Genomic DNA, 16,131 nt, shown 5'->3' on the forward strand with positions numbered 1-16,131 from the left:
GTCCAATACTTTGTCCAGAGTACTTTAATGCGATCCAACCCAAGATGGTGAGTAAAGTAAATGTTGTGGTATTGTAGTTTAAAACATCTATATTCTGGCGAGCGTATGGCAAAGGCTCTCTCTCTCTCTATTTCTACCGTGATTCTTTATCAGGATTTGTCGTCTATTTTAGGCTAAAAAGATTGTCTTTTTTTCCTCAAGCAATTCCCCAATTGAACTTTTAGGTAATGCAATATGTATTTAAAGGTGTTCAGAGGTGTCATGCATCTGATTTATCACAAAAGTGAACAGTGTAAAAGATCACAAAGTACCATTAGAAATCGTTTCAACAGTAAACCCAAACCAAGAGACAGAATTCAACAGGATTGCGATTTTTTTTTCACCCAGCTTCTCTGTCTCCAGCGGAACCAGCCAGGAAGTGAGAAAGTTACCAAGCATTTCAATATATATCTGGAAAACAATCTCATCGAGTTTTAACGTTTCAAATCCCTCTTATTACGCATCAGTAGTTGATATTTTCACTGAGTTGACAACATCAAGATAGCAAACATATTTTACATACAGAATTTCCAAGTCTTGTTTCTTCAACAGCAGAAAACACTCCACTTTCATGTGCAACTGATATCAAACCAGCGCAGCGTGAGCTCTTTCATGCAAATCGAATAAACTATTCTGGGCTCATTTGTATTTGTAGACTTGACAGGACCCTGCTAAATTAAAGAAAATGCAAAAAGTTTTCCTCCTATGAAGATAATTGGCAACAAGCTCAGTAAACACCTCTAAAATTCTACTGAGATTCTCATCTGTGCCTGTGAAGCTCACAGAAACACACCAGCCAGAAACTGAAACATTTCAGGTTGTGCTTATTTGGGGGGAATCCCACACACACACACACACACACACACACACACACACACACACACACACTCCCACATACACAAGCATGCAACTGCCTGAAAGTCGTTGCACAATAAGCCAGGCAGAAGTAGGCATAGATGCTGCATCATTCTCTGTTTGTGCTGACTGACTCGCCATTTTGTTCCGTCGGACGGACTCAGACACTGTAGCGACGTGATGAAGGGCTTTTACTTTCTGGGGAAATCAATCACAATACTATCAGAGTGAAACATTACATCAAAGAGATAAAACTGCTCCGTGGATGCAAATCTAGTTGGAGACACATATTTCAGTCCAACAACTTTTTAAGACATGTAGAAAAGTAAACGCTTCAGTTAATTTGTAAAGAAAGTGAAGAGGATCTTATTGTGATGAGTGTTTAGACGCGGGACAGAGACAAGTTTCCTGCCTCGGCTTGACAATCATCTATTGGATAATATTCTAACTTTGTGTGCATTGAATGAATGTGACACAGTCGGGAGGATTATTACGATTATTCGACGGAGAGGCTGTACATCTCCGTCATATTAACTTAATAATCCTAATTAAATCAATCACAGTAACATGGAGGGCTAAATAGGTTGTAACTGCTTCAAGCTGAGTAGAAAAATTAACATGTGAACAAATGTGAGTGAAATCTTCTAATAGTCTCATGTAATATTATATATTCTGTCTGCAGAGCCTGACTTTACACAAAGTGCAAGATAAACTGTCAAATCCCATTAAAGCAGAAGTATCACTGCCTGGGTGTGCAGGAGCTTGAACTGGGAAACCAGGGCATGTAATTCCTGATCGAGAGATATGAGGTAATAATACCACCATCCGGATTTTTTCCAACATAATTCGAAATATATAGATTCAAACAGCTCCTCATCTCCCTCCCAATTGAAACATGCACATTACTCTCCAGCTCTAGAATGGAAAACCTCCACTTCAGGGATCCACTCACACTGTTATGTATCATCAATCTGTGACACTCAGTTCATGCCAAGAGTCATTTAACAATGAGGTGACATAAATTATATTTTGGGTACCCAGCGTCCCTCAACTCGCCACATCTGCTTGAACATCATTTAGCGATTTCCTGCATGTCCCTAACCGCCATTCAACAGAGTGAGGAGAGAGTTCGACATGTTGGCACAGAGACAGCGATAGCACATGCTGTAATGTATCACGTAGCTGCATTGCATTATAGTCCGCTGAGGCTGCTGTCAGCAGAGACGTTGGTGTCACTGCCTCTTCTATAATGCATTGCTCTTTTATGATGGATTGTTGAATTCTGGTGGAAAATTGTGGGCCAATCTTTCGGAGTGTCTGACACCAAAACAAGATGTTCTCGCCTGAAGTCATAGCCGAGTGGAAATGTTACAGCCGAGGAGTCATCCTGGGCCCTTTTCAGATGATGCAAGGTGTGTGTGCCCAACGCCAGTGCACGTGAGGCAACAACGATCCATTCAAATTAGTTAATGATGCATAATCTGGGTGCAAAGTCAGGCGCGCCACACAAAGGGGTTGTAATTGGTCTCTAAATGAATCATGGGTGTATTTGAGGTGGATCATGAATTAAACCATCAGTGTCATCTCCCATTCCATTTAAAGGACCTGAACCTCAGCAGGCTGTTTAAAAAATGGATCCCGGCAAATTTCGCAGTTGTGTCTCACTTATCACTGAAAAAAAAACATTTCAGTAGTTTATTTGTCGTGTTTGTGATTTTTTTTGCGCCCTTTCCCTCAGTTTTCCCCTCAAATTGAACATTCACAATTCACCCGTCCAAGCTGTCCTGTTCCACCCCGTCTGCAATATCACCAGAGGGACATCACGCGTGTGTATGTGTGTGTGTGTGTGTGTGTATGTGTGTGGGGGGGGTTACAGTGTTCCCCAAGTTTGAAACTACAGTTTTGCTGCAAATGTCCCCTGAGACATTACTACTTGCATGGAAGCGTTTGCAATAACAGCAGCCTCTTAAGTCTGGACATCAATAAAGACGGAGTAACGCATCAATAAGTCAGTCTTGAAATGGTAAAAAAAGGAGATGCAACAGTATCAGCTCTGCTTATGTTAGAGTAGTTGGGTGAGTTGTTTGTTGTATTTAAATACACTCAGAAAGTCAGGTGGGTTTCTTTAAACCCAATGTGTGTCTGTCACAGTGGCCTTGACCTCTGACCGCCAGAAAGTCATCCTGAAGTCCCAGTGGATGTTTGAACTCCATTTGAGTAAATTAATTCAGGGCTTTCCTGAGGTATTGTGTTCATCTGAGGTGAAAGAGACCTTGATCCTGGACCCTGACTTTGACCACCAAAATCATTTCAGTTCATCCTTGAGTCCCCGGTGGAGGTTTGTGGCAAATTTAGAGAAATTCCTTGAAGGCGTTCCAGAGATACCACGTCAACAGGAGTAGGACGACAATGTGAAAACTTAATGCCGAACAAAGTCAGAAAATCTCAGAGCAGATTTTGATGATTTGATGTTCATATTACGAGTACATGACCTTGGCAGAGGTATGTGTTCTGTGAGCATTTGTTATGTTTTGTAAATCACAGACAATTTTAATCCCCCCTGAAGGGGCGTCAGATCAGGAGACGTGTTGTTCAAGAGGGGAATCCCAAATGATGCATCTTAATATGACTGGATTGTTTTCTTCACTGTATCCAGCTGTTTTCACAGCCTCAGGGGTGTCACCCTCCATTCCCACAAAACTGGTGTCAGTTGGCGGAGCAAAGTGGCCTTGAAAACTTTGCAGTAGCAGACGGACTGAAGTGATTTGTTTATAACTGGCAGGTTAATTTGATCTTGGCTTTACGTGAAGGACTACGTAATCATGTAATATCAATTGCATCATGGAGTTAATGATGTTGTCAATCAATGCTGACCTCAATTTAAGTTGCTGGATTGGAGGTTAACAAAGCAATGACTTTCATTTCTTGTTTTCTCTGCAGTGAAATGTGTCCTCTGCGATCCACCTGCGACTGTCACTTGCCTGGTTCCATCTCTCGGATGATCAATCCCAACCAAAAAAATCAGGCTGTCTTCTAAATTGTGCAGTAAGTACATCTGAACTAGAGAGAAATTCAATATCAACTGTGTTGAAGCGTGCAAGGATGACATCATACTCTTTTTTTTTTCCGGTGGCAGCTACAAGCAGGAGAATTTCTGATTAGTACATCATAATGAGATTAATAAAATCATGAAAACATCAGTTGAGGGAAGGCAGAAGACTACATACTGCTCAGATCTTGTGAGCCTCTCCTCGCCGCTAAGTTCGTGTAATGTATTCCACCTCCTCACCAGAGCAGACATCACACCTCGAAAGGGAACATCTGTCACAAGACTGAATCATAATATCTCAGTATGTTTGTTTGGGGGAGTGCTAACCCCCCGCATGCCACCGCCAGAGAGGTGCTTACCACCAAAGACACATTAGGTCTGATTATGTGCATATTAGCCTTGACTGGAGCCAGATTTAATGTAGGAATTCAGATATTGTTCTGGTACAGTATGTTTCATCTATTTACAGCAGATTCTCAATTGAGTCACAAAATGTTGGATGAGGAATCACTCACTAAATAGACAAAATGTGACTTACGTAAGATTGGACCTGTTGCGGTGCTGAGAGCTTGAATATTTCTCATGCAAATATTTAAATTTGCATGAAAGAGAAAGCATTTCTCTGACTATATACACTGTAGTTTCCTCTGTGCACGTCCCTCATGTAAAAACCACCTTGTACTTGTAAGATATGCTTGATCACTTCTTTTTTTATATCATCAAATACAAAGCCACAGGAGATACATGACAATGAAAAATGATGTTGTGTAACAGCCATTACAAAGAGCCACGGCCGATGAGAGTTAAGCGTTCGCCAATTCACTTAAAGTGCTATTTCTTTCTGCATTTTGCTGCCCTTTGAATCCAACAGTCCAAAGCCCATCTTTCACAAAATCAACAGGTATTTAAGAGGAACGGAAGTCTTCCGTGGATTCATCGATTAGTCTTGCTTGAGGTTGTAGTAATTGTTAACTGTGTTGGATGCCAACAAGCAGGAATGCAACCAAAGAAACAGAATTAATGGCAAATGATGTGCTCTGATGAGCATAACTAAAAACCCAAGCCTTGGGTATGTGTGTGTCTTTTCACTGCAGCAGCCTGGTGTGTTTTATGGACACTAACATGAGTTCATAATTTCACTCATCTGACGTGTCCCATACTCACTGTACTTAGTCCTGTTAAATCTTGAGATATATCCTACTCTCCGAGTCGATCCTTCTTCTGTGACTAACGTTTATTTGGCAAGCAAACAGCAACCGCTGAATACCATCAACTTCTCTTCACATGATGGAAGCCTGCCTTCTGCGCATTTTTGCACAGATGAAGCGCAAGCTGCCATCTTGGCACGTCTGAGCAGTGTATTTTGATTCCTCCTCGTCTTTGTTTTTTATTCCTGATATTTCTAAGACAGCTAGGGCTCACATCTAGTGCCTCAAAAATTAAACAAATGTTTGCTGAATAAAATGCACACGCAGCTGCAAGATTTGTCTCGGGCAAATATTAGATCCACAGGAGTCGTTAATTTTTAATATGACCAGGAGGGCGACACGGGGTGCCTCCGAGTGCAGGCGCACAGGTTTTGAGTTATAATCTGAGCTTTGTAGGGTCTCTGAAATAACTCACGTTGGGGCGCTGATAAAAAATAAATATCCTCAAGGAAGTGCTTCACATAGACCTCAAAGCTCATTATGTTTGTCTTGCACAGAAACTCACTACAAGAGTGGTATCAAACAGACTTCAACACCCCAAAACTGCTCATGTGATGTTGCAGCAACAAACTTTCAATAGGCTGAAACATGGCGACCCAGACCGACTGCACAACAAGCATCCTTTGAAATAACAACGAAACAACAGTCACATGTGTTGGACCTAATGCCTTTGTTCTGGCTACATAACCCAGGAGGAAAAACAATGAACAGTAACCCAGCAAAAATGAAAAGCCTATCTTTTACTGCTATGTCCAGAATACAGACCTAAGTGGTGTGTTTTTAGCGGGCTGGACCACAGGACTCGTTCCAGCTTCTGCATCACGGCCGAAGCTACAGTAGGAGGATTACTTTTAAATAGCGCTAGCAGCTAATATTGGGAGATGCATTAAAGCGATTCTGCACCCAAAGTGTAATTTGCCTTTCAAGTACTCACAAATAGGCATCTTGGGCTCACTACTTTGAGACTCCAGAATGGAGACCGGGCCAGCCACGAATATATAGCTACAGCATTATATGAAATATATGTGGCTGGCTCCTCCTGCATTCTGGGGTCACAAACAAGTTATGGAGCAGAGAAAAACTAACTGTGAGCTCAACTACCTGGAAGGCAAAGTAAGTACACCTTTAAAGATCCATTAAATAAATTGAAAAAAATATATAGCCTTTGTACAACACCATAGAAAAATGATAAGCTCTCCTTTTCCTGTCACGTAGAAAAAATTATGTGTTTTCAGCAGGTTGTGGTCACACTCGCAGAGCCCATTTTCCTCACTCTGTTACAGCAAATGAGACACTGAAAATAACATTGAAAACTGCATTATTATTACTGCTGTTAGTAATATTACAGATCACACACTTGAACTTTGCAAAAGCGGGACAAACTATAAACCACTTAAATTGTTGCTTTATGTTAAAATTACAACGTCTGTCCTTGACACATCAGAAGTAGATATTAATTTTAGTTGACATAAACATCTGAAGGCCCGTGTATCAATCAGCTTGGTGTACCAGCAGCAGTCCACCTCTCACAGCTGACTCACAGGATCTCGTCACCTTGCTAATGTTTCCCAACACGCTCCCAGTACCAGAATGAGCTGAACTGGCTGTGAGCTCTCCAACGTGTTCCCAGAGCTAACTTTGCAGGGGTTGATCTGTGGGTGGATGTCAACTATTGCAGCTGCTCTTTGAGCACAGAAGTGGCTGGCATACAAGGGAGAGAGGTTTTTTTATCTGCCACAGGAAGACCGTGGATCTGCACAGTTCAAAGTGTTCCTCAAAATTCACACTCTCCATGTTCAGTGTGCAGTGTCAAGGCCAACCTGCTGAGCTATGCTGGAGGAAATCTATAGAAACAAATTAACTCTATGCCTGGTGGTCTGGGCATGTGCAGAGGGTAGTAGGCCTCAATTACAAAGCTTTTTCTCCTAATTGAAACAGCAGCTAATAGCTTAAGTGCTTGCTATCTGGAAAAGCTAAAATAGGGGACTCACTCAGTTGTGACTGTGAGAGCACCCCTTTTGGATTCATCCTCTCTCTCCATTTCAAGGGCATAGGTTTTTCACGTGGATGGTGAGGATTTGTCCCTTCTGATACTCCAGAAAATATGTTCATACTTATTTCACCGTCTATTCAAGTAAGATGATTGTGATGTGCTCTCTCAAGGCTTCATCTCCAAGACAACCAATTTAGACTGCTAGCAACGGCTGAAAGGGAGGGGAGTACTCCGTAGTTAAATGCAGCAGACTTTTAACTCTTATACGCTGGTCATTACATTTACATCTCACTCACATAATCTGTTATCACATTTAAGCATGAGGAAGCATTTCAAATATCACTAGTAGCCTATAGTCACAGACTAACAGGCTGCAGGTGTGAACACTCAGTGGTCTGTAGACTGCCGGTCAGTACTACAGAGATGACTATGTCACTACCCAGCTCCCTGAATACGAATAGACACACTTCAATTTAGCTGTCAGGCAATTTTAAGTGAGTGGATATTTTGCAAAAACACATGAGGTTATGTTGTATTTGTTTTACAATGCCAGCCAGTGTTGGACATGTTGCTGCTGGCTGCAGATGACGGCAAAGTTTAGGAATATTCATCAAGACGACAGCGGTGGAATCAGCTGGTCAGCCAGGTGAGTTACAGATTCGCTAGTCATTCCAAGTATTCAGAACTAAAATACTTATTCCAGCTCTGAGTTGTGTGCGTCAGGCGCTCCGACGGCTGACACAGCATCACTTGTCATTCAACACTGGCACCACTCACACGTGGTGAAGCACACACAGGTAAGACACGAGCAGGATTCAGCGACCCAACCTATAAAAGCTTGTAAATGTCAGGGAAGACGACTACCGTGCTACCTGACAGGACTTTGACTCCTCTAAACAGGGCCCCTGGTGGATGCACCCTCAGTCCAGCAGGAGAACCAGACGAGGCCGATGCAAAGCAGTCTTGTATTTGTTTAGTAATGGGCTTCCTGCTGTGGGGCGTAAATGTCATGCTCATCTTCAGAACCATCAACACAGCCACTTTTATTTTCATATCTGTGGTGAGATGGTTGAAGGCCTGCGAGGGCTTCCAGAACCACGGGGGTGGCATTTAGCCTGAGGTGGGTAACAGAGTGCCTCCTGACCAGTGAGGGTGTGCTGGCCCACTGATTGGCCATTAAAACAAATGATAGCCAAGTACTCCTTGACAGTAGAAAGCATCTTCTTTTTTTCGCAGAAAATTAAGCAGTAAAGGGGATTAAAGAAAGATAGCTAATGATTTCAGGTCATTTACAGACATGAGGGAGAGGTGTGGACCACTCCACGCCCCATTCAATGTCCTGCCATCAAACTACACCGCCCCTCCCTGATAAGCTGCCATTCATTGTCTCAATACTGTGCAAAGACAGTAACCCCCGCTATATCTGTGGCATACCGGGTCCGGTCTGAGAGGCGTCCCCGAACACTGGAAGGCTCTCATGTGGAGTCTGTCTAACCTCACCACTCAACAGTTCTGACACCATCAGGCCAACAGCCTGAGACATACACCAAACTTGACACCTTTTCCCAGAACGAAATGCCCCGGCCCTGAATGAGTCCACTCTCCCGGCTGACAAGTGGGCTGAATAGTTGAGTGAATCAGACAACAGACTCAGATGTGTTATTTTCTGAGTCAATGTCAACATAGTCAGAGACAGGCAAAATGATAGATTATAGTCTATATATGTCCTGCCAACAAGAATAAAACTGCAAACTTCCAAATAACTGCTGCTTTTCTCTAACGTATTTCTGTTGGTCTCCTTGTGTTGTCTCCCCTCTCAGCTGTCAGTGTGTGTGTGTGTGTGTGTGTGTGTGTCATCTCTCCTCCAGGTCCCCATAGCTGAGAGGAGGCTGAGTGGCACTGACAACACCTGAAGCTGCTCGCTGACCTCTTGGATCTGTAACCGCTCGCTTATGTTCTACATGCTCCTAATCTCTCGAGTCTGTTGCATCATGTCCCATGTTCTTATGTTTTTTGTTTTTCCAGACAGTGATTGTCACCTCATTTTTTTCCTGTCACGTGCATCTTAGCGTTGTTTCCTGGATGGGGAGGAGGTCACGTGGCTCGAGGCTCAATTGGCGACAGCTGAAATTGCTCGACATCAGAATCTGTCACATTTATTTTATAATTTTACATATATCAAAAAGGTTTGAAATCAAATGGTGATGTTGTATTTTCTGAACTGCTCAGCATGTTAGGCATCAATTATATGACCTGGGAGAGGGATCCCGCCTCTGTACTGTAGCTTTCCCTGAGCTTTCTGGCAATTTTCTCTTTTATAGGTCTTTTAAGTAGTTTTTTTCTCACTCACACTGAGGCTCTAAGTACAGAAACCACATTTGCTGTGCACTGGAAGAGTTTGGATTTAGATGCAAAGGTGGGTGTTCTGAATGATGTAGCTGTGATCCTCAGGTGGATGTGGGCAGCTATCTGCAGCTCCTTGGGCAGCGTATGGGCAAAGGTGTGCTTATCCATCACTTGAAGGTCTCGCTGGAGTTTTTCTTACTTCTTTCAGTAAGGAGACAATTTCTGCCCCCCTGCTGCGATGGTAGTGCCCATGATTCTCACCTTCTCCACCACTTGCTTGGTAGGGCTAAACCAATGTGCCCTTTCTAAATTCGCCAGAGGCTACAAAGCTCCACTGTTTGGGGACAGTTGTTGAAGCGACTTATGGTGAAGTATCTTTGGCCACAACAACCTGGTGACGCATGTGTCCACTCTGCACCAAGAACAGTCCAGCCGGCTCACCAAAGATTAAAGAACGACAAAAGCTGAGAACAGATGACGAATGACGAGTGAGGCTGCATTAGCCGCATGTAGCCGAGGGTCCTGACACAGACGTCATGACTGACAGCCAGCCGGGGGTGTATCTCGTAGTGGGACATCACAACGAATTCTACAAGAGACAAACCTGCACTGAGACTGAGCTGAAGGGAGCAGAAAGTGAGCTTGTTGTCTAAATGGTGACAAGCTGAATAATTTATAGTCACACAGTGATGGAAAGTGGAACTCGGGGCTTCAACACTAGATTGATACGAGTTTAAGGAAACTAACAAGTGATTTATTTGCAATCTGTAAATATAACAGCAAGCCAGGAATGTAATTTAAAAATACTTATGCTGTGCTTAATAGAGTGTAATATTAATGTCATACAATTTATCAGGAGATGATGACTTGTAATTTCATCACAAATAAATTAATATGTTCGCGTTGTAATCTTGACCTGAGGAAGACAGTCTGCGGTCTGACAAAAGACTTTTTTATCCAACTCAACAAGTTACTTTTTCCTCTACAAGAACATTTGTGTTGAGACCAAACCTGCACACTTGCTTACATCTTTCTTGACCCTTTCCACCACGTTCCATTCAATAAAAGTGAAAAGCCATCCCTGTCAGCGCTGCGTTGATTCAGTTGGGGTGTAAACAGCTCTGGAGACACATCACTGTGCCTCACAGGCTTGCATGTAACAAAATACACGTCACATGACTAATAAACTCTTTTGGACTGGATAGTTTTGATGAGCGGTGTAAAGTGAAAGCACCGTTTAAAGGTGCATAAAAAACTGCTGATGTTTGAGACTCTATCCTGCAGTTTTATATGTTTTCTTACTTTGTTTGGCACAAAACATAACAGAGGGGGGAAAAAAACCATTACATTTTTAACAACTCGGGCTGCTCCCTTGAGCTGTAGAGGGCAAGGAATAACAAAGCTGAGGGAAGTCGCGGCTCCTTACCTCTGATGGGCTATTAGTTATTCTAGCTAGCAGAAGCCCCATTAGGTCTGCCATTTAATGCTCCCACGCCACATTCTCACATGAAAGCTACAAGATTGATATGCTGGCTAGCTCACCTCAAGCATCCTGAGCGCTTGACAAATGCGCTGCCACAGATGATCTGACTGATTAAAGAGCTGATTTAACCTCACGGTATGGGATTTGACTGAAAACAAAGGAAGCTGCTCCGGTGACACCAGCAAGGACACAACAAGAATGTAGGAGATGCCACAGAACGATCAAGAACACAGGCTGCCTTTGACTTGAAACCAAAATTATTTATAGGATCCATGCGGAGTGAAGGAAATGAGTTGTGTGGCAGCGTGAGATAAAACTGAGCTGTGCTGACAGTTACAACTGAGGAGCAAAGACGTCTCTGTAGTCTTCAACATGTCTGGTTAGTCCAACATGAAGGCGCCGCTACCATTCCAGTGACTATGATTTCCCCACGCCTAGTAATCACATACTACCATTCTGCCACATGATAATAGCTGCAGAACAAAAGGGGATAGGAAAAGGACTACACATGCAAAAGCAAAAAGGTGCCTAATTAAGCAAAGTGATGGGTCTTTCCGTCTTGATCCCTTTGTGCCAAACAGTCAGTCAAATAAAGCTTTAGGCATTCAGTGTACTCTTAGTGGACCAAAGTTTCAGCTTCTGCAGACTATACAGGCTGATATTTCAGTGAGAAAGCTAATGAAAGCATAATGTAGTTTGGCCAAATGCATAATTTATCTTTCATTTAGCTCTGGGCTTTCATGGTGTTTTGTTTAAAGCCTTCAGTGACAGAAGCGTGTGAATTAAACTAACGAGTGAAATATAAAGAACATGATCGCCATAGGCCTAATAGCAGAATGGACTGATTGTAATGCTATGATTGTACGCTCTTGTGGGTATATTTACATACATAACACAGAAGAGAACAAATATCACAACTCAACACGACCGGTGCGTTTGCTACTCCAGCTGGAGTAGCAAACGCACAGGATAAGAGAGGACCACCTGCACAGTGACTCGATGCAGCATATTTGTTTTATTCGACTGAGGACAGCGAGCCGTTTGTGAATAAATAACAGGCTGGCTTGGTTGAGACACAGATTCATCATTGACCTCTTTTGTGTCGAGAGTAAAAGGATGAACCTACTTTGTGCATAATGTACCTCACTGTATGTACGTTTAATCTTTGTGTGCAGGACCCAGGAAGAGGCACTGCCACTGCACTTTCATCTAATGGGAATCATATTTTCGCAGTAAAACTGCATGATTCACAACAACAGCTGGGTAATCATATGGAACTTGCCTGCAAAACAAGTCACCATGCACTGACCTTTAATTCCTTATCCCATAACAGACAAGAGCAAAGGAGGGGAAAAAAGGTGCTTTTTCTCCACAGACTGTTAGAAAATTTACCTCTCATGCCTCGCAGTGGAAATGGATTTTTGGAGGGCAACGGTCATACCTCGCATTCCCTGGAGCCTGAGATGGTGTATGTGTAAGGTCCTGTCCCATTAACCAGCACATCCATAGTCTCTGAGTGTGATGGCTTGTAGTCCACGTAGTACTCTTGCAGTGGTGAATTAAGGGAGCGCTCAGTCTCTCGTGCCTTTTTCTGACGCTTTTTGACTGTAGAGCGCTGCTGAAGCTGTTTGATGCTGCTGGGATAGCGCTTCCACGAGACGTAGATAACCAGTAGAATTATAGCCACGGATAAGAGGAGGGCCACGCTTCCAGCAATGATCTTGTGGAAGGACACATACTCGGTATCAGGGAGTGGGATGGTGGGGGAGGCCTGGGAGGGAGTAGGAGAAGCTGTCCTGTTCCACACCAGCTTCTTATCCACCACAGGCTGAGTGGGAAGGGGCAGCAGCTCAGGTTGGAATGCTTTTGTAAGAGGTGTTGATTTTGAGGGGATGGGGCTCGGTGTTGCTGTACAGATGTTATAAGTCTCCACCACATCAGTCACTTTCTCTCCTTGTGCCTCCTTAGGACCGGCACAGATCATAGTGGACTCCTTGTTGCCTTTAAAGGCCTTGAGCCAGTCCACCAAGGGACAGATGTTGGGGTTACAGTACCACAGATTGCCAGCCAGGCTGATGGTGGTGAGGGAGATCCACACCTCCACTGTCTGCTGAGACACATTGTTGAGTTTGTTGGAGTCCAAGTTAAGAGTCTGGAGATTTGGGAGGCATTGAAATGTGCTCGGATCCAACATCTGAAGTTCATTCCCCGAGAGGTCCAGCTTTTGCAAAGAAGTCCACATCCAGGGCAAGCCCTGTGTGAGCACTTTGATACGGTTCCACTGCAGATAGAGCGCCCTTAGGTTAGTCAGGCGAGGGAAATGAGCAAAATTAATCTTTGAGAACTGGTTGTGCTCCAAATGAAGTTCAATGAGCTTGAAGAGTCCTGCGAAGGCGTTACGCGTGAGGCTCCGTAGACGGTTGTAGCCAATATCAAGAAATTCCAGGTTGCGACATTCGAGGAAAACTCGCATCGGGACAGTTTTTAAAGAATTGGACCTCAAGTGTAAACTAAGTAGTTTTCGTAGCCCCACAAACTGATTAGGTTGGAGAACCTGCAGTTTGTTGTAAGAAAGGTCAAGGTTGCGCAAATTTGGAACATCATGGAAAGTGTTGTTTTTTAGCAGTATGATCTTGTTCGAGCTGAGGATCAGTTCCTTGAGCCTGCGGATCCCATGGAAAGCTTGGCCGTCCACAGCACTGATGTAATTGTGGTCAAGGTAGAGCCAAACCAGCTGACTCAGGCCAGCGAACTGGTGGGCTCGGAGGTTCATCAGGCTGTTGTAGCGCAGGGAGAGGCCCTGTGTTCCTACAGACACATTGCTTGGCACGTCACGGAAGGCATTGGATTCGCAGTATATTATTTTCCCATCACATCTGCAGCTCTGGGGGCAGGGACGCTCACGGAGACTGCTCGGAGCAGCAAGCAGCCAGGCGGGCACCACCACTGTGAATACAAGCCATCCAAAAAGCACAGGAAGTCCTGCAGACACAAAAGTCATAGACTTAAGAGCACGGACCAAAGATAATTAATGTACATGTAATGGAATAGAAAAAGAAATAATAAAAAGAATGGAATGAAATTGAATCACGGGCCTGCAGCCTGGTGTATTTGGGGGTCAATGTTTGCAGAGGGGGATATTTTACAGTGTTTGCAGCCTAGTTTACTTGCATCCCTCTGGACACACACGCAGTTAAATTCATGATCTTGAGACATGAAGGTGGATCATTTATAATCAAATGCGTCAGACAAGATCTGTCAGATAGTTGATGAGAGAGAGAGAGAAAAAAAAGCCCTCCGCTGGACCTCCAGCCTGCAGTCATCCTTCAGGAGCCGCAGGGGGCAAAGACACAGCAACACACGCTTTAAGTGAATTGTGATTAAACCGACTGAAGACTTTACGCGTAAGTGCATTACATATGGGTGTACATACCCATACTTGCGCGGTGTCGGCTCCTCCACATGTTTAGGGCTCTCTGTTGCATGCGTCCCAGGTCCACATGTTAGACGCACTCGGCGTTCAGTCCGAACAGTGTAACACCCGCACCCAGGACGCCTGTCTGCACGGAAAACAGACGCACTTTGTGGCGCAGTCAAGTCCGCTCAGCGCACAGCTGTCCACCTGTCGGAGATTTGAGCAGCTCCAGAAGATGAGCATCAACCGGTAGTTTCCTCCGTTACAGCAAAACATGAGCCTGATGTTGCAGGTTTCAGACTGTCAAAGCCCTTGAGCTGCCAGCCTCAGGAGGAGGACTGTCAGCGCGCGTTTGGGGGAGAAAACATTTAACCACCGAGTCGCCAATTGTTGAATCTGGTGGTAGAAAAGAAACTGAAGTGAAGAAATAGAATCAAACTGATGTCCAAACCCGACAAGTTGGGTGTATCCTGACTGAGATGAGGGAGGCCAGTGTGGATCAGAGCCGTTGCATCCTGACTGAATCAGTTGAACAGCAACAGGAATGAATGGTGCTGGTGCTGCTGGAGCTCCACAGAACTCACCGGTGCTCGTTTCAGGACTTGAGATGCCCTCTCCTGGCCGCCGAGTGACTCTCACAGCTCCCGTTTAACTCGACTCATTATCCTCCAGAACAGAGCATCAATTCAAACACACTCCCTCTAGTGTAACTTGTGTATATGAATAACATGAAGAATGCTTTTGTTAAATAATTCTTGGTTCAAATAGGACAGGACTACTTTGTCTCAGGGGGTTTGGGAGTGGAAGGCAGGCCTCCCCAGGGGCGGCGCCACTGAAAGGGAAGAGAAAGAAAATTAGTTATCAAAAGAATATCATGTAGAACAGCCTCAATGTAGGCGATTTTGTGAAGATCCAGAAGTCTGGGGGGAATTTTACGGGATTTGTTGCTTTCCATGAGTCTGAAACTGATAAATGCCTCAGGACAGACTGTTGTCTCTATACTCCGAAGGTAAGCAAAACTGCAATGTCAGGCTAATTTGGTTGATCATAATCAGCAGCACCATCTCAGAATTTATAAATGCCTGGCTGGAAGTAGGAGCCATTGGGAACTCACATATTCTATTCAGACTTCTGCTGCATGGAGAAGCTCATCAGTTTAATTATATTCCGCAAATCAAATGCCAATAGCTATTTAAAAAAAATGAAGCATGGTTAAGAAGTAAAATATTCCTTAATTGTTATTTTTTTAAAATACAGATCAAGTAAGCGTCAAACAACAAACCATTTGAATCCTTCTGCAGGAGTCAGTTTTCACAGCAGGTAAACACAGGTGTTACTAATCCAGTTGTTAATTAAGTGCCTCTGGTACCCTACCAATATAATGTCACTGCTAACACCTGTGCTGACTGACGAGCCCATGTCACCACGGCTGCTGTGGAAAAGCCCATCAAGAGCCGGCCATTCTCATTCAAATGTATCATTCTTACGAAATGTTGATGTATTTACAGTGAAATGAAAAGTGTACCAATAATATTGAAACGTTCATCTGTCTATGTCCCCTCACTTATCTGGGTTTTTTTGGAGCTTCTCTCTGGGTTCTCGTCTCTTCGCAGCTCATTGTCACACAGTGACACTGAAATGCATCATGCGTAAACACAGAGTGCACTGAAGGCCTCATAATGGGAATTTGAGTTGGGGTCAAAGTCATCACTTGTAATGAGTCCCTCTGCCCCCGTACTTAAT

General features: G+C 43.8%; 1 protein-coding gene across 6 annotated transcripts in view; it reads right to left on the bottom strand.

Annotated features, from left to right (window-relative positions):
- Positions 1-15,726, bottom strand: part of LOC147260600 (leucine-rich repeat transmembrane neuronal protein 4) — a 57,933-nt gene extending 42,207 nt beyond the window's left edge. Inside the window, exons 1-4 of one of the 6 annotated variants that reach the window (XM_086207234.1) lie at positions 15,671-15,726; positions 14,973-15,220; positions 14,407-14,784; positions 12,415-13,955 (exon numbers count right to left, since the gene is read on the bottom strand). In XM_086207234.1, the coding sequence (XP_086063360.1) occupies positions 12,415-13,955; positions 14,407-14,458 (1,593 nt within the window). In that variant the 5' untranslated portion in view covers positions 14,459-14,784; positions 14,973-15,220; positions 15,671-15,726. The other 5 variants (XM_086207237.1, XM_086207240.1, XM_086207233.1 and 2 more) reach the window with 5 other exon arrangements.
- Positions 15,727-16,131: the final 405 nt, after the last annotated feature.

Source organism: Aulostomus chinensis, chromosome 6 (genome assembly GCF_037954235.1).
Source record: "Aulostomus chinensis isolate RoL2024-O1b breed Wild chromosome 6, RoL_Achi_v1.0, whole genome shotgun sequence".
In the NCBI taxonomy this organism is placed as follows: domain Eukaryota; kingdom Metazoa; phylum Chordata; class Actinopteri; order Syngnathiformes; family Aulostomidae; genus Aulostomus; species Aulostomus chinensis.